Consider the following 19,739-nt stretch of genomic DNA (forward strand, 5'->3'; position numbering starts at 1 on the left):
TAGGCCTGCAGAGCGAGAGCGAAGTGCTCTAATAGGGTGATATGGTACTACACGGTCATTAAGATAAGATGGGGCCTGATTATTTAAGACCTTGTATGTGAGGAGCAGGATTTTGAATTCAATTCAAAGGTATGAGAAAAAGAAGCAGGTGTAGCAGGAAGACAGGACAAGCTCAGGTAAACAGAGTGCTCACAAGCTAAATGACGCAGCGCTCCTCCTCCCACATTTCTGGTTTAACAGAATTGCTTGGAAAAGAAACAGACCTCAGATCAGTCCTTAAGCTTTAACTTTCGGCAGATGTGGCAGGTCATACAGCCCAGTTAAACCCACCTTTAAAACAATGAACAGAATCCTTGAAGAGTGTTAATAATTTATAAATCTGAAATTTAATCTCACCTGCAGACGAGAGGCAGACAGACAGTAAAGTCCAGCAGATAGATGCAGACGTTACAGCAGACATTGCTCCTTCGTTTAAAGTGTAATAAATGTCCAAAAGATCGTGGTATTCTTCAACAATTAAAAAATCCCTGAACTTAAAATCTGATGTTTTTTTAAAGAAAGCTGAAAGTCTCTTAGTGTGATACCAGTAATCAGTTAACTTGTTCTTGCGATGGTCCAGACAGACGAGTGTTTCTTTCTCTTTCTCTTTACTCGAGTTTACGGTAGCGCAGTCTGCAGACCTTTACGTCTTTTTATTGGCCCGGTGAGCGTAAACACTGTTGATTCGTGCCAATAGGAGCGGCGAATCCCAATGTAGACGACCAATCGATGGAAGTTTCGTCACCAAAACAACACCACGCAGCGGAACAGCGAAGAAGCCGGTGTTCTGACAAAACTTTTGACAGATGCATCTATGGTCAGAAAGGGTTTGAAGATCACACCTTTTAAGAGATGTGGGAATTATATTGTCAGTACAGCAGCCAAAAGGACAGACCTGAGAAGTTCAGTGATGAGCAGAAGGAGGTCATTCAGAAGGCACACAGTTTTGTTTGTTTGTTTGTTTTTTCACTTTATTTATCACATTTTAGACATACAGTCAAGTTAAACGGGAATCACATAAAAGATGACATTGTGGTAGTACAATTTGGAACAAAGAGAGTGACAGGGACAGTGAGACAAAAGTGAGAACAAAAAATAAAATAAATTAAGGGAAACATAAATAAACAAAAGTTTGCAAGAGCCAAAATCAAGTTAATAGTTTCAAACGGTTACAGATGTTAACAGTCACGAGGGCCTTGGTGTTTTTTGATGAGGAGATTGTCCTTATGTATTGTGCAATTTCCATTTTTAATACAAGAAGTTCAGGCTTTCTGCCGAGGACTTTGCTTTTGTGTATATGAAATTTTGCCAAAAATAAAACCAAATTTACAAAGAAGAAAGCATCATTGTCCGTGTCTTTAAAATTATAACAGCCAAAGATAACATCCTTATAGTATAGTTGAAGATTAGGGAGAACAGAGTCAGTAATAAACTTGTGGAAATCCTTCGAGAATCCTTCCCGACGTCAGTCTCCGCCTGCTTCAGCGACCGTTTTTCCCTTCGATCCTTTTTCTCAGCCCGGCTCCGCTCGCTCTCCGTCTGTAACGCCAGTTCCGAAGCCAGGCTTCGTGCACTGATCGTTACTAGAGTAACTGCTTGCCTGTTCCAACCCATCGCTAGCCTTCGCCGCGTTTGGGTCTAGCCAGCACGCCACACGGGCACGCCGAATTACTGTGTTTAATTCGTGCGTTTCCCCCGATCGTGACAGGGGCAAGGATTAGGAGCTCCTGACATGAAGAGAACGCTGTCTGAGCGGCGAACAGGTGGGTGGTGTCTCCCTTTCAAACCCGACCCCGTGATCAGCTGATCACTACCTGACAGGAACAAGTAAGTGCTGTGCAGCACAACAGGGCAGTAAATTACTTAGTTAAAGGTAGTGATATGTGATTAATCTTGGCAAAGTGTGCATTTTTTCCATCGATCGCGGTACTCACAATGAACTGTATTGTTTAGCAACGGCTGACGAGTACCCCCAGGTGTGATCCTTCATTGTGGCCAGGTGATGATGCTGAACTGATATCTGCATCCCAGTCTGTGGAAGGTATGTGAGATTCAGAGTTAATATACATTGTACTGTTTGTACAAAGTCATTATAATTACAAAACTAATTGTTCATATCATTTATAGATTCACTGAAGTCCACATCTCCACATCTGCAAGTCAACCTCTAAAGCAACAGCTGACAAGCAGAGGTGCTTCCTCCTCCCAGACGTCTGGAACACAGACACAGCTCACCTGTCCAAGGAGTTTGAGAACACTGTACAGTCACAAAACAAATCTACTGTGCAGTCCAAACACTGTGAGTCCACAGAGGCTGCCACACAGTCCATAAAACTTGACACTGTTGGACTCACTAAGTCATCTGCATCCCAGTCATGATCATACAACACAATTACCGTTGAGAGTCATTCACCTGTAAGTGATATTTATTTGAAATCAGACTATTTCAGTTAGAGTGTGTGTGTGCGTGCGTGTTGTTGTAGTATTCTATGTCATATGTGTGTGTTTCAGGTGGAGCTAGAGGGATCGGTGTGTCTCTGGGAAAATCCTAATGGTATCCCATCTGCTGACATTTCCTGGCTTAAAGAGGACACTGAAAGAGGGCTGTTTACTCCTGTTCAGACATACAAGGATGTCACTGGTGTGTTAAAGAGGTGACGGGTGATTAAATCAGATAGCATGTGGTTTTGCCCACCAGAACCTCCTGGCTATGCCAGGGCTGCTGTGCCCAGTGTACAGCTCTTTTGCTTCGCAGCCACGTCTTTTTGTGGGGTCCTGTTGGGGTATGGAAGTCCTCTCTGAAGTGTCCTCGAGCTGACGAATGTGTGGGTAAAGGACAAAATGTGCACATATATAAGTCTGGCTATCGCCAGGGTAATTTCACATAAATATTTTACTCAAGTCTTCAAATGTAAATGGTAAAACTGCCATCCTTGATTCATATGCCTATTTTGGTCATTTTCCTCTCTTCATTATAGACTTCAGGTACGTCACATCTGTGACGTGTCCAACTGGTACACGATGCTTACTGAGGTCCCGTGCTGTGGTCATGTACAAAGGCAGGCAGAAGTGGCGGAGGAGGAAAAGTTGGTCGGTGGCTTGCCTGGGACTCGGCAATTTTATCACAACTCAGGGACACCAAGCCATGTTCCCGGCAATCCTGACTAGCAAGTGAGTAAAATGATCACCACGTTCATTTGTATTTTAAAGGCTATAAGTTTGTTTTTGTAGGGTTTCTGTTGTTGTTGTTGTTGTTGTTGTTGTTTTGTAAAAGTTCTCAATCACTCACTCAATTCAACATCAAGAACTTGGCTGTGTCCTTGCAGGCGCGGTGTGGATACGAATGTTGTGCTCTTTCTGAGAGACAGAACCAAAGGAAACACTATGGTCAAGCTTTGGCGGCAGATACAGGAGAATCACATGCAGGAGTACCTTCAGCGGAAGGACCTGTGCACCACACTCCTAATGACTTTTGCGGAGCCCGGGGGTATCGTCTCATCCTTACGGCACACATTCCAGGCGCCACTTCCTCCAAGAAAGCTTCCCTTTGCATGGCTCTTGCACCACACTTTCCTGCTGGCAGAGGCCAGCAATATGAGGGATTACCGAAGCCAGATTCTGTCCACTTTTGGCACAGTGCTGAAAATGGATTCCACCAACAAAGTATGTACTTCATAATACTGTATCACACACGTTTTGTTTTAAAGTCATGAAACAAGCAAGCAGACCTTGCTTAGTCTTGAAAGACACTGGTCTGTTGTCTTCAACAGATATTGGACATTGGATATTTGTTTTGTGTGTGATTAGCCTTTGAACAATGTTTATGGACAGAAAGGTAGAAGAAGAAGAAACTCTATTGTTGTGACAGAGGGGATACAAAAGATGTTCATGGTATTGTAATGGGGTTTTTATTATTTAAAATACTATTACATAATGCAAACATTTCCCCTTTTTTTGTTTTTTTCTTTTGATCTTTTGATCACACCATTTTCATAATCAACTATTCAGTGACCCCTCTTCAAATACTTTGTCACAGGACAAACATAATCTCTCATGGCAACTTTGTAATCATTTTGCGACTCTTTTGCCTTTCACATGTGGACCTTAACATGGTAGAAAAGTGCAACAATGTCTCTCTGAGCACTCTGTTTACCTGTTTCTCCTGCTATACCTGCTTCATTTTCTCATACCTACAGGTCAAAGTTCACCCCAGAGCACATCTGATATCCAATGTTCCCTCTAATTTTTCATGTGTCTGAGCGAACACACAAACTCCCTGAGCCACCTCACAGAAATACAAACTTGGATCACTGTGAGCAACAGCAGACGTGTGCACTGTGGTCATGCCAGCATCAAATCCATCCAAGTTACATGGTTTATGTAACTTGGATGGATTTAGCGATGGGGGACTTCAGTGGTATTTATCTATTTCTCATTTATGAGCTTTGCAAAATATTCCTTACATCTTCTCAATAAGCTCTCTTCCCTCTTAGTAATCATCTCTATCCTCAATCACTTCAACCTCCTCAGATAATTAATAATTTGTGACCTCAAATTACAAACCAGAGTAAGTGACTGGTTAGATTACAAAAGATTCCAATGTAATCATTGGCTCATCTGAAGAAATCAACAATGCTGGACTGATCTCTGCATGACTTTTGAAACCACGTTTATCAGGTTAATTCTGTGTGGTGTGGATGGTTATTAAACTCTTTGAATAGATCTTTATCAGAAGAGAAAGAATATTCTTAAAGTGCTTAAAAACATTGATATTAATGTTCCCAAACATGTTAGTCTGTAGTTTTGGCCACTGCCATTATGAGGTCAAACTACATAACTACATTTAGAAACAGGCTGATGACTGACTGGAATAGCAACTTTTATGAATGTCCACTAGATGGAGCTGTTTGAGTTTAATTACCACACAGTTCCAAGCAGATCATCAGTGATGCTTTCACTGTTTATTCCAGAGTACAATGTTATTAATTAGTTATTATTTCTATTGTATTTATTGTTGAGTCACATGGATAGTGATAACTGGTAGTTTAGACTCTAATATTTTTTGTCCTTTAAGTGAAGTTTTATTAATTATTTATTTAATATATGTTTTCTATTGCAACTATTTTGTCTTCAGAAGTGTGGCCTTTTCTGGAGGTGACTGCATCACAGGGGCTGCCCCTTTAATATGACACGTTAAGAGAAGATTTCTGATCCTAACTAATTTTCTAAACTATGGTTACGTTGCTGATCGTAGTCGCACTGAAGCCCTTGTGTGCTGTGAACAGCCACTGACACAGACAAGCATGAGAAAAACAGTGAGAACAGAAGTTTATTGATCATGCAGTAAAACTGTCATGGGAACAAGAACAAAGTGCCAAAATAAAACATGTTAAAATGTGTTTTGCTATTTTTAAATCATTGTTGATTTTAAGTACTGAAACAGCTCTGGTTAAGGTTCTGATTTTTTTAATCAAATAAGTGAAAACAAACAGACACAGTAATCATTTGTATGCATGGATGTCTTCTGGTTTGAAGTTCTGAATGGGCCAGTAAGAGACCAGCAGCTGGACATCAGTGGTTGGACTGGTGGACTACTTCAGTGACGAGTAGACGACATCTGGTTCTGGTTTAAAGTCTGAACACAAACACACACAGTTCAAAGAACAGGAAATATGATTACAAGCTTTGAACTCCAAGATGTCAAATCTCTCTGCATGACACAGTCCCAGGTCAGACTGTGCAGTGGGGCTGCACCGATTCACAGAGTAATTTGAGTTACTTGATTCTAAAAAAATCCTCCATACATTTTTTCTTTTTTTTGCTTCTGTAGCACCTTTACAAATGACCAGTAGGATATCAATTTGAATAGAGACCTTAGACATCTAGTTTGGTACACAGCAAAATCTCCAGTGTTAAATTAACACTAGAGCGTGTCTATATGGGTCCACACCTCTGAGTGTTAAATACAACACTGTTGAGTGTTAAATTAAGACTTTTGACAGTGTTATATGTTTAAAAGTAACCTAGTCAGTTTTGAAGATTAACAATGGCTAACACTGAGCAGTGCTGATTTTCTAACACTGGAAAATAACTCAAAATGTTAGAAATATTCCACATATAACACTGTCAAAAGTGTTAATTTAACACTCAACAGTGTTGTATTTAACACTCAGGTGTGGACCCATATAGACACTCTCTAGTGTTAATTTAACACTGGAGATTTTGCTGTGTACTCACAAAATGAGTTGTTTTGAAAGTGACCAACTTGGACCTTCATTGCCTCAGTACAACTCATCCATCCACACATAGATATAGAATAAAATAAAACAAAATAAGAAATTGAAATGAAAATTATTAATTTGAATCAGGCATACTGTCAGGGAAATGTCATTGTGCAGACCAATGACTGTTCTACAGTCACTGGAGCAGACCCTAAGATTAAGGAACTGACCTCCCAGCCCAACGTTTCTTCAGTGAGCTGGTTTCAGTCATTATGCAAATGTACTGTTTATAAGATTTGGGAAACCTGCAGTCAGCTGAGACTGAAGAAGTCACTTGGATGAGAGACGAAAGATTGCTCCTATAAAACGTTACGTCCAGATGAACAGAATCAACTTTGGAGACTTACCTAAAATCCTCATTACCTCTTGACAACCAAATGTAACTTAGTTTACAATGTAATGCTTTTGAAATGCTTTTTAAAACGTCAAATATCGTAGTTCTATTCACACTCAATCATTTCATTGTAACCAAAGCAAGTATCTATATTGGGGGGCTGGCTAACCACATCGAGCAGCTGGCATCACACCGACCATCACCAGTAACATTTGTAAAACAAACATAAACCTACAAAATATAAGAAACAATAATTGAATAAAAACAACATCCTACATTCTCATAGCTCCCAATTGGTGTTTTTTAAAAGGTTTCTGAGCTAAATCAGCTAGTATCTAAACTTAGCAGATAGCAAACAAAAGCATGTAACAAGATTTACCAATACAGTTATTGTCCCGACAGACTTTGTATAGCACAAAAGCCTCACGCAGATTCAAAGGGCAGTCCCTCGATCTGTTACATTTATTTAAGTTCCTCATTCAGTGCCTACTTTTCTGTTTTTTAGTACTCTGTGTTCCTGTACCCTTCATACACAGTTTTGAACTAAATATCTCCTCCTTCCTTTAATTTTCTTAACCCTCCTTTTAAGGTGCTACACTTGGATTTTGTTTCTTTCATTATACTTGTCTTACCCCCCTATAAAGTGTGAGTGGTTATATACAGAGTCTTGACGTACAACAAGTCCATCACCTAGTTCTGCTTTTTGTCTATAATTACCAAAATGTGTTAAACAGCAGTTAGCGCTGCCTTTTCCTTTAATGCTGCTTCTTACTAATTATTTTCCTCCTGCAGTTACACCTGCCTGCTAGCAGTATAATGCTATCTACAGTTCCACACTCTACAGATGTTACAACCCTTGAGGTCAGAGTTTGGCCTAAAAGAGTAGCTTTTACATTAACATGTAAAAACAATTTCATCAGCTGGTTTGCAGCACTGCACACCGAGACACTTCCTCGCTGTGCTTTGGCACACACTAGACCGCCATAAGAGAGACTCTCCAATCGGAGTGCTACAGAGTTTAAATGAAGCATCGAGTGTAACCCATGTGAAATACAGCTTAAACCTCTTTTCGTTAATTAAAGCGGTTGCTTATTATTGTCACACACACACACACACACACACACACATAGCCCTGTTTCTCCCTGTCCTTGTCTTCGTCTCTGTTATCAGTCATCAGCATGTCATGGAGTGGGTGGGCAGTATTATCCAACATTGTCTTTATCTTGGACAACATTCGCCTCTCCGACACCACCCTAACAGAGCTCCATCCCCACAATATTAGTAATGGGTTGCATTTATATAGCACTTTTCTAGACAATTTCACTATTCATTCACACACTGGTGGAGGCAAACCACAGTTGTAGCCACAGCTGCCCTGGGGCAGACTGACAGAAGCGAGGCTGTTACCGCAGGGTGAAGTGTCTTGCACAAAGACACAACGACCAGGACATACAGAGCTGGGGGATTGAACCAGCAACCTTCCGGTTACAAGATGAGCTTCCAACCCCCTGAGCCAGTGGATCACTTTATTTAGTCTATTTTCATCTGCGACCCTCAACCTCCTGCCCCAGCATGCAGCAGCATAGAGGATAGCACTGACCACAACAGAGATACAACAAGACATTAATTAGAAAGCCGACAGCTTACTCATTCTGATGCGTCGGCGGTTCTGCACTTTGTGTTTACGTCTTTTTTTGTGCTGATTCTGAAGCTGCAGGTTTTATCTCTCTCCAAACAATATTCACTGAACCAGCAGCAAAAGACGATCCAAACTACGCTTCACATAAACATCGTCATGAATCCCTTCTTGCAGTTTTGTCCCCACAACGATAAAAATCACACTTCATGCACAGCTCTCTCTCTGTCCGAGTACAAAAACAGTTTCCCATTCACTTGCAGTCTACAGTTGTTTACAGCGTTGTTGGCCACTTTGTTTTTTTTTTTCTTTTCTTTTTTACTTAAATGACTTCTGACAAGAAACGTTTTAATATTATGCGAAATGCATAGCTGTCTCTAATAAAAACCTCTGTAACTTTGCTTCACTTCACCAGTCCAGGTAATGTTCATATGTCGATTCACGGTTTTCTTTAGTTTTTGTTCTACTGCAGAATATTTTTAAGATTACCTGCTTTAAAATCCCAGGCCTCCTCCTTCATGTTTTTCTGAGTTTTATCCTCAGTTACTTTGGCACAAAGGCATCTGCTGTGATGCTTACACCTTTGATAAAGTCTCACAAGTGTCACCTTTCTTTTTATAGTCATAAAAATATGGATATGTACTGATTAGTGATCAGAATTATAATATTTCTGACTGCCTGAGGGCCAAATTCTTCTGATTCAAATTGAATCAAATCATGGATTGAATTGATTCGGGAGCCTCTCTCCACCTACACAGACAGTTTCTTAGGATGATCCCTTAGACTTAAAACAAGTCTGAAACACTAATCTGCTAAAAAAAAAACAAAAAAAAACAACAACAACAACAACAACAACTGCATCTACAAAGCAGAATCCAGACCACCTGAAATACTTGTTCCATCATGAAATGAAAAATATGAAGCAGGGCAACTGAGTAGCTAAAAACCTACTATTTACCTAACTATTTATTACTTTATATATGAATGGAACAGCCTTCCTCTCCTTCATTACCAAATGTTTACAGCCTTTTACACAGTGGTAAATATGTCCCTGTCCAGCTCTAGAGAAGTACTGATCCAATCAAATTTAACAGGATCGGCCCACAGTGAAAGATGAAGAGCAGCTGGACCTCTGACTTTGTTTGTCCATACGTGACATCTTATTTTGCAGCTGGGTTACTTTTTGCAAGATGTGTAAATTTCTCCAGGTATATCGAATGTATATTATTACAACTACAGGGAAACATTTTATACTGATTAACTTTTTATTCATGTATTTTTATCTATTCGGAGCTTAACTTCTATAAACAGCAACTGAATTTCACAGTTTGTACCTCTCCTTAACAGCTCTTCTGAGAAATGACTACAAAGAGCTGGGTGTTGTTTCTGTGGGAATAAACGAAGGTAGATGACCACAAAGCTGCTATTTTGTTTCTTCATGGTGACTGATACACTTCACCACAGAGCAGGAAGCAAGCATGTTTTCAAAAAAACTATTCTTAGCCAAGCAGACACACACTATGGTGAGAATGTTTAGATTCAAGCTGTGGTTAACTCGACTGAACAACAGGCAGCAGGAAGCTGCTACTGTGGTTTTAGATGCAGACGTTTAAGTCAAAATGACTCATTGTATTAAAGGGACACTTTGACAGGCTGAAAACCTACAGTTAAAGACCTTTAGTCTGTTCATATGTTCCATCCTGAGCCTATTATTATTAATAACAAATTTATCCTGTTTATAACCGGCGTGTGAGCCAAAAGCAGAGAGTAGAAACATCTGAGCTGCTTTTTGATGAAATATCCAGTTACCACACTGCTAAAAGTCAAAACACGCCTGACATCTGGGCCATACAAGCTCAACCTGTACCTGAAACCACAGTACTGAAGACATAATGTGGCTCAAAGAAAACTAATTAAATAAATACATTTTATGTTGATCACTGGACTGCTGAAAACAATCCTCCATGATCACATGTGATCACATTTTGGTTCACAGACCCTCATGCTGCAAAAAAAGTAAATACAGCAAAGAACGTAAAAAAAACAACAACAAGAAAAAGACCCCCAAAAGATTTTAGGTGATATAAATAAATCTGCAAAAGGTTGATTCTGTTCATCTGGACGTAATCCGCGTAATCATCCACGTACCCGAACCAATGACTTGGTGGTGTTCCAGTGTAGGATAACAAAGCTCTATTTTCTACTTCTTCCATGTACAAGTCGGCCACAGTGGGCGGGGAACCCACGGCACACCCATGTTTCTGCCTGTAGTGCTGACCCAAATATGTCAGCACTACAGGCAAGAGACTCTGACAGCACTGAGCAGATCCGTCAGTGGCTGCAACACCCACGATGTGGGACAGAGAGATTTTGCAGGTCTTTCCTCCCTACTGCAGTCAGACTCCATAACAAAGAATTTTGCAGCTAACCAGATGCACATATCCACACAGGTGCAATAACACAAAGTGCAATTTTGTTGTTTGTCTTATCCTATCCTATCCCATTGTTGACCTTAAATTTTACTATTTTAACTGTCTGCTTTCTGCTGTGACGCAACAAATTTCGCACGTGTGGGACTAATAATAATAAACTAATAAACGTATTTTAAATGGAATGAAGACTGTTCGAAAAGGAAACACATTTGATTGGTGCTGAAAGTGGTTCTGTTGCTGAGTTTTGGGTCAGTCTGTAATCTCGTACAAATTACCTTCAACGCATCAGTGACTGGAACGCAAGAGAAGAGACATGTAACATCGTACAAGATCTGCCTCCATAATGACATCTCTCACCTTCTCAACAAAATCCAAGGTGATCAGGATGTGGTGTTCAGAGCTGCGGGTTGAGGATCGAAGTCAGAAACTCAGAAATATTATAGGTGACCAACTTGATCCTACAGACATGCAGTCTTAAAGGTGCATCCTGTTTATGTATGTTTGCTAAATTTGTCTCTTTCTAACTGCTTCAGACAATCTATCACCTTCTTCCTGTAACCACATCCTGGGTAATTTTTCAGGTGCTCGCATGCATTTTTGTCCCTGAGCAGTGACAACATTTTGTCCTGATAGTCTTTCTGGATTAGAAAAAGCATGCGCCTACCTTTGTCTGCCGGAAGGATGATGATGTTGTTGTCATTACTAAGTGATGTGAGTGACTTCCTCTCCTCCATGCTGATGTTGCTGGGGGATGCTGGGAGCTCTTCATCACTGAGACAGCCTGAAACTTCCGTCCGCAGTTGCTCTGCTTCCACGTCTGCAATGTTGTTGTTTTGAATTGCTGATTCTGGGCTGTGATCAGTTTCACTCGTGGGATTTGTCTCAGCATCACAGCAGGGGAGGGTTTTTTGCTGCTCTTTAACAATGATTTCTCCATAGGTGATGCCTTCACTTCTCACTTCTAAATCGATTGGAGCTGAATCACTCTCTGTGCAGTAAAACAAAGACAGGACATCAGTGCATGCAGTGCAGCTGCAGAACTTATTGTATAGTTTTGTTTTTTTGTTTTGTTTTGGGGGGTTTTTGGGGCGGGGTTTCTGTTTCAGAATTTTTTACACAATAAACAATTTGGGTGTAAATATAATATTTAAAAACACTGATGACTGAAAATACAACAGCTCATCGTCAGGATCTATGTATGTATGTATCTGGTCAGCATGACAGGATGTTACACAAACTACCAAATACTAAACTTTATAAAACTTTAAAACAGTTGAAAATAGATACAGAGATTAATTTAATTTGAATAATGAAGCAATTAAAACAAATTCTTTTAATTTTCCTGTTACAACAAAATACTTTTGTTCACTTTGAGCCCTCTTCTATTATAAAATCAACCATACTCAGAGTCAGGAAAATTAAACATTAAACTAAAATCAGCATATTGGAGAGGTTAAGGTCAGCGAACATGTCTTCACAGTCATGAGGAAATACATTGTAAAAATGTTGCTGCATTTAAACTTTTCCTTCACTGTATTAACAAACCATACAAAAAGTCTGAGCACCAGTTTTGGTGAGTGAAATTCTAGGATATATTTTAATGTTAATTAGCTCTAATTAGCATCTATCTGTGCCTGTGTGATGCCCTCATACAGTCTATGTATTTAGCGCAAAAGTCAAGCTATGTAGCACTTTCCTAAATGTAGTCCCTTCTGGTTCTAGAAATCAACACTTTCCTGAAGTGTTCACATTTTATAAAATAATGCTTCTCCTGACATTCAAATCTCACAACCACAAAACCCAGACCCCAAAAGACAAATTAGAAGTAATATTACCTCTGCTTTGGTCGACTGACTGTTGTTGACGCTGTAATATTCTGATGTAGCTGTATGTGATGTCATCTTTAATGTCATCTTCCTCAGCTTTGTCATGATCTGCTGAAATGATCAAAATGTCAGCGCAATTAGTGCAATTTACTGTAAAAATTCAATATGGAATTTTATTTATGTAACAACTTGCTCTAAACTTATTTCTATATTTTATTGTATTGTAACAATTATTATTTGCATGTGCAGAGAATGTAAATAAAAAAACATCTATTCATAATAAATGAGTAGATTATTCAGGAAAATAAAACCACATGTAAAACTGACAGTGTGAATCTCACCTTCAAGTTTCCTACCAATGTATCTTCTCACCAGTAACACCAGTAACACCAGCAGAACCGTAAGAGTAGATGATGTAAAAAATGACAACACAAAGACAACAGGAGGAGAGAGTGTTGGAGCAGAGTTGGATGTAGGTGGAGGTGTGGTGGTGTGATTCTCTAAAATAAAGCAAACACAGTCATTAAGTTGTCGTCACATTGTGAATGTTGAAAGCTGCAGAAACACAGACAGGTGAGTGTGTCACCTGTGACAGTGATCCAGCATGTCCTTTACTGACCTTGGTTTGTTGTGCAGCTCAGCAGTGAGATCAGAACTGAAGAGAAATGACACTCAGGTTGATTTAACTGAACATGAAGAACAGGTCCACACAAACCAAAAACTTGTGTCTTCTATATCTGCTTATTCTTACTTTGGTGCCAGTCATACGTTTTGGGCAACAAAGAACTGAAAAAGTGTGCAATGCTTATGTCGCAGCTTTAAGGCAGGGATGACTATGGGAGTTGCTTTCTCACTTCATATGCTTTATTTCCAAAATCAGGTCATTGACAAAAACATACACCAGCTTCTCTTCAACTCCTAGCCCTCAGCTGCGGTGGAAAAGAACGGATCCAATCCCCTTCAAGGAACATATGTACAAAAGAGTCTTTTCTGACACACCATCATTGCCGTCTTGTAAATATGAGTACTCTGGCAGAATAACAGTTCAAATGAAAAATATACCAGAACAGACAAGCAAAAAAAAGAAGTGTGGTGTACCTTTGAACCAATGAACAATGTATAACAATTTATGCTTTTTAACATAACCTGACCCCGTCAATATCTGTATCTCTCACACTTAATCAAAAAAAATGGTAAAAACATAAATAAATAAATATTAATAATGACTTAACCTTAACATGTATTTGGAATGTTGGGGGAAACCTGGAGTCCTTATGAACCATTTCATCCATCAAGTTTCTACCACTTGTTCTTTTTATCTTTGGATTTTCTTTTTATTAATATTTCTCACGACATGAAAGTATCCATGCAGTTGAGCCTCATCATGGTCTTTTACCACAGTTTGAGCTGTTTATAAAAGCAGCACTGAAAGTGATCATTATGATTATGTGCACCACTGACTATACTTTAAGTATAGTCCATCATCAGTTATCAGGAGAGCAGACAGTCAAAGTACAAGAATTCAAACAAACACAGAGATTCTACTTACAGAGCAGACACAGCACAGATGTTTCCTTCATCGTCCTTCTCACTCATTTGAGCTTTTTTTCATTTCTCGCACTGACACCAAGTAAAGCCCGCCCTCTTCCTCTGAGCACCAGCTTTTCTTTTAATTGAAACACAGTGGAAGGAAGTAGCCTTTGTGTGTGATCAAACAATTTAAAGACATGAATGTAACCAGGCTATAGTTGTTGTTGTTTTTTTTTTGTTTTTTTCTAAACATTTGGAAAGTCCACTCTCACTTAAAACTGCAACACAAACACAAAAGGCAAGACCAGTAAATTAAGGCCATTGTAGCTAATTACATAAACACATACAAGCAAGTAGTGGTGCAACGGATCACGGTTGATCCGTAATCCGAACCAATCCCACTCCACGGTTCGGCACACACGTGATCGGAAGATTCGAAAAAGAAGAAAAAAGTATGTGTATGGTGCGCGTGGTCAGTCTGTCAAGCGATAGTTATGGCCAGCGCTAGCGGAGGAGCAGAGGAGTTTGCGGTATTTAAGCAGCCCTTTTCTGCCCAGTCCGACCGGGCTAAAGCTGTTACTAAAGCTAACGGGGTGTTTAGCAGCATTCGGGAGGCCGCATTCTGTTGTGCAAAACAAGGGGTTTAAACTAGTCAACGCGTTAGTTGACGCATTGATGCCGTGCAGCCCCAAGCACGGGTGATCCGCGGTAACTAGTGCTGTCAGCGTAAATCTCGTTAAAATGACGTTAATGCCGTAACTGCTTTAACGCGGCAAATCTCTGTTAACTAGTTTAAACTATGATGGACGTGCTTGAGCTACGCCATGACGCGCTACATCCTGTTACGCGTCCACTTCAGTGACAAGATCGCAAGCATGTATGAGCAGGAAAAGTTTAAAGTAATGGCTGAACTGTCTCAGGCATCTTCTGTTGCCCTAACTACAAATGGGTGGACCTCCAGGGCAACGGAAAGCTACGTGACCGTGACCGCTCGTTATATCACAGCGGAGTAGTAGATAGAAAGCCCTGTACTGCTATGTATTCCATGTTAATTTGTTTTTATATAATTGCGTGTAATGAGTCTTGAGTTGAATGTTTTTAGTAGGCAAAAAATACTTAAATAAGTAAATGGCGAGTTAAATTTTTGTCTTCTTTTTTTCTGCTGATCCGAAAATTGATCCGTGACAAAAAAATTTGATCCGATCCGAACAGTGAGACTTTTGATCCGTTGCACCACTACAAGCAAGTACTACTTTAAGTTGATATTCACTATTATAAATAGAATCAGATTAGAAAATAAAATGTCCTCTGTACTCAGTGATCTGTAGTTTGGTTGATGAACAAATCCATGTCAGACTGACTGGAACACTACGATTCACATTTTATATTAACTCACACGTCTAAATGCTAAATTATCCAGGTAAGAAAATGCCAAAAAGTTCATTCAGTTCATCTGTACGTAGCATTTTCAGTGTGAGAATTTTTTCATCACTCATCCAAGTGACTTCTTCAGTGTCAGCTGACTGCAGGTTTCCCTTATATGTCAGGAGTATCAGAACAGTTGAGACGTAGGTTTGAGCGCTGAGTCAAGGAGGCCATTTACATTAAGAAGTGAAAGACCATCTCTGAGTCGAGGAGGGGGCCAGTCAGAATTGCCCCCAAATTTGAGTTTCTAATCATAACAAAGCTGAAACTCAAATTTAGCAAGCTTATACCCAGTGTTGGTCAAGTTACTTGAAAAAAGTAATCAGTAACTAATTACTGATTACTTCACCCAAAAAGTAATCCCGTCACTTTACTGATTACTTATTTTCAAAAGTAATTAATTACTAAGTTACTTTTTAAAAACACGATTTACAACCTGAATGGGTAATAAAGCGATAGATCTTTCAGCCCAATTCTACTTTTTCTACATAAACCATCATATAAAATGTAATCAAATGGAAACGTCTCTTTTTAAAACTTGTTTTATTAGTTTTAATCTTTTAACTTTATGCATCAAGCAACAATTTAATTATATGCAACATTCTCTGACTGGAAGAAATTTGTTTAACATTTAAACCTATTTTCTGCACATTCCAGCACATAAAATAAAATATTTTTTTGTGTTTACACTCAGTCTTTCAAATAGATGCAAGTAAAACACAGCAGAAAGCACTGTGAGGATCATGTTTTTTGACTTCTCCAGTGCTTCAACACCATCCAACCTGCACTACTGAGAGTGAAGCTGGAGGGAGCCGGAGTAGACAAACAGCTGACCATGGACCTTACTAACAGACCACAGTATGTGAGGCTCCATGTGTGTCCGAGGTGGTAATCTGCAGCACGGGGGCACCACAGGGCACGGTTCTCTCACCTTTCCTGTTCAGCCTTTACACTTCAGACTTCGGTTATAATTCGGACGATTGCTGTCTACAGAAGTACTCAGATCATACAGCCATCATTGGATGCGTATCAGATGGGAATGATCAGGAATACAGGGGGGTCATCAGTGACTTTGTTGGCTGGTGTGAGACCAACGTACTCCAAATCAATGCCGGCAAGACAAAGGAGATGATCATAGACTTCAGGAGGAAGTCACCCCCTACAACACCGGTGAACATCCAAGGGAAAGACATTGAGATAGTGGACTCTGATAAGTACCTGGGTGTTCACCTCAACAATAAACTGGACTACAAATACAGACATCCTGTATAAGAAGGGCCAGAGTGGACTCCACCTGTGGAGTGGACTCCACCTCCACCAGTGGATGCACGGACAGGGACAGGAGCAGGATTGACAAACTGGTGCGGAGGTCTAGCTCTGTGCTGGGATGTCCCCTGGAGTCTGTGGAGGTGGTTGGCGAGAGGAGGATGTTGGTAAAGCTGACATCCATCATGAACAACCCACATCACCCACTGCATGAGTATGTGAGTGGGCTGAGCAGCTCCTTTAGTCAGAGACTGAAACACCCTCGCTGCAGTAAGGAGAACAAAAGTTTATTCATCTGGCAGAGACACATAAGTCAAACATAAATTAAATATAAATATCTGTGATGTTAACAAAAAACAATATATACATTGAACATGTGGATGTCATCTGGTGTGAAGTGCTGGGAGGACCAGTTAAAGACCAGCAGCTGGACATCAGTGGTTGGACTGGTGGACTACTTCAGTGAAGAGTAGACGACATCTGACTCGGGTTTAAAGTCTGAACACAAACACACACAGTTCATATTTGTGTTGGTGTGTGGGAGCTGTAGCCTGTTTGTTTATATTATTAATTGATAATTATGAGACAGTGTTTTTTGGATTATTTTTCAGAGTAACATGAAAATAACGCAGAGTATTATAACAAATGTCTTTCTCCTGGGTGTAGTTAAGTAACGTACTCCATTACTTTAAAAAAGTATTCTGTGTAATATGTGTAATAACTTTTTAAAATCAGTTTTTCATTACTGACCACAACACTGATCACATGCATGTTGAAGGGGAAATACCTCCAACATGCATAAACATAAACCACTCACTATGTGATTAATTTGCACGAATCTAATGTCTTTGATATGCTGCTTAGCGACGGTGGCGCCTCTCAAAATGGAGCCAATGAGAAGTGAGGAGAAGAAGCAAGGTCCCACAGTGGTTTCACCTAAAACCTGTCGTGATAATGACCCATGCTTTTTTCACACCTAGGCGCATGGGATGACTCACATGGTTAATAGTGGTTTAATAGCCTTCTTAAGAAGCAACTCCTACAGCTAGCTCTGTTGAGAGTTAAAGACAAAGAGCAGCTGTACCTCTGGTCCTCTTTGGCATGATGGTTATTAGTTCGTAACTAATGTCAGTTCCCCCTCAATGTCTGCACAAAAAAAAACACATAAATTACTTCACTGACAACGCTAATAGTATTATACACTTGAGATTTTCATTTTATTTTCCACGTCTTAACATCTGTGCTGTATGAAAGTTGTTGACCAGAAACACCTGGGGTGTTTGAATGAAAAAGAAGGTGTAACGGATGCGGAAGGCTGATTTTATTTCCAAGGTGTTTTGTGTTTTTTTAAAGGAAGGAAACCTTCCTCAAACGGGCAGAGCAGTGGAGCCGCCAAGGGAAAGCACACAAATTAAAACTGTATGATTAAAAATATAATTTATTATATTTAAATAGTTAAAAATGTAAAATGAATTAAAACAACCTTGGCCAAGGGGTAACACAATAAAAATCAATAAAACACAACATTAAAAGTCCAGTGGCCTGCGCCACGACCTAAAAGTCCCAGGGAGTTAAGAAATCCAGCGAAGTAAAAGGGAAACCCAGCGGAGTCCTCTCCTTCCTTTCCGCATTCGCGTCTTGATATGCTAGAGAAAGGGAGGAGCGGCAGTCACTATTCTTCCGGCAGTTTTTATTCAATAAAAGGGGATAAGTCGGAGACTTACCCCGGGTGGGCAGAGCTCTCAACTCCACCCGCCGCTTCTTTAAAACTGCAAAGCCACACAGCCGTCTCGTGCCTTCCGCTGGTGCTGTCTCCGCTCTCCCCGCTGGTACTGTCACTCTCTGCACTGGTGCTCTGCGCGCTGGTGTCCTTCGCTCAAAGCCAACTCTAGCCGTCTTATATGTCACTCTGTAAATTATCTAAAAGCCTCACGTCAGGCCTCTCAGGCCCCATCTCTTAAGCCTCCGTGTCACTCCAGGCTCTCGTGGGTTCCCGTGACACTCATGGGTGCCTTCATGCTTCGGCCCTCTCTTGCCTCTCGTTCGAACCACTTCCTTTGGTCTGCCAGGCCCTCTTATTGGCCTCTCTGGGATCTCTCGCAGGTGTGATCAGTTTACTATCAGGTAGGGGTGGCGTCTTTCCAGGACAATTTGACGGTGTAACGAAAACATGCAACAACATAACCACTGCACAAAACATGACCAATACATGCAATATAAAAAACTAAGTAAATACACTTCATATTAAAATATTAAAGAGGTAAAACACAACAAAACGTGCAAAACTTAAATAACTTGTCCCTTTCCACCCTGTGACAAAGGCAAACGCCACAAAGCTGCTACAGTATTTTCTTTTAATGCAAACTGGTGCACTTCACCACAAAGCACAAAGAAAACTTATCGTCACGGCATGAACACTATTATTAGCCAAACCAGAACACACTGCAGTGAGAAGCCTCATCAGCTTTAACTGTAAACAACAGGAAGTTGCTGCTTTGGTTTTACATGCAGGACTTTAAAAAAGACAAAATGAATTGACGTTCAGTCTTTCTGTTTATATACTTGATATTGACTATGAATGCCCCCTTGGAAGGTCTGGGCCTCCTTGTTCTGATGGTTGTTTAAGTGAAGTCTTCATTTCTCACTGCTGCGTCGACTGCAGCTGAATCAGTCTCTGTATAATGAAAAAACATTTAAATTACTGCAGATAGAACATTTAAAGTATTATTATATTCTTACACTACATTATTATTATTATTATTATTATTATTATTTGTGAAGTTGCATCATGAAAAGTCTAATGGACAACTCTTTACAAAATCAGCACCTTTGTACCTTTTCTTTTTTTAACACCTCTGCTGAGAAACAGAGTGACCACAAAGAACTGTGAGAGCTTCCATGTTCTTTCAATGCAGGCTGGCACATTTAACCACAGAGCACAAAGCAAACATGCTTTCACTACATGAACAC

The 19,739-nt window shown here is 40.0% G+C and overlaps 1 protein-coding gene across 1 annotated transcript; it reads right to left on the minus strand.

Annotated features, from left to right (window-relative positions):
* Positions 1–5,630: 5,630 nt before the first annotated feature.
* LOC146635155 (uncharacterized) lies at positions 5,631–14,128 on the minus strand. Its single transcript, XM_085346218.1, has 6 exons — positions 14,098–14,128; positions 13,168–13,203; positions 12,890–13,048; positions 12,558–12,659; positions 11,387–11,710; positions 5,631–5,674 (listed from the first exon to the last, which is right to left on the minus strand). The coding sequence occupies exons 1-6, from the start codon at positions 14,126–14,128 to the stop codon at positions 5,631–5,633; spliced, it is 696 nt and encodes a 231-aa protein (XP_085202344.1).
* Positions 14,129–19,739: the final 5,611 nt, after the last annotated feature.

Source organism: Diplotaxodon limnothrissa, linkage group LG3, assembly GCF_057381915.1.
Source record: "Diplotaxodon limnothrissa isolate DT_005_m linkage group LG3, D_limnothrissa_male_GT1.1, whole genome shotgun sequence".
Lineage (NCBI taxonomy): Eukaryota > Metazoa > Chordata > Actinopteri > Cichliformes > Cichlidae > Diplotaxodon > Diplotaxodon limnothrissa.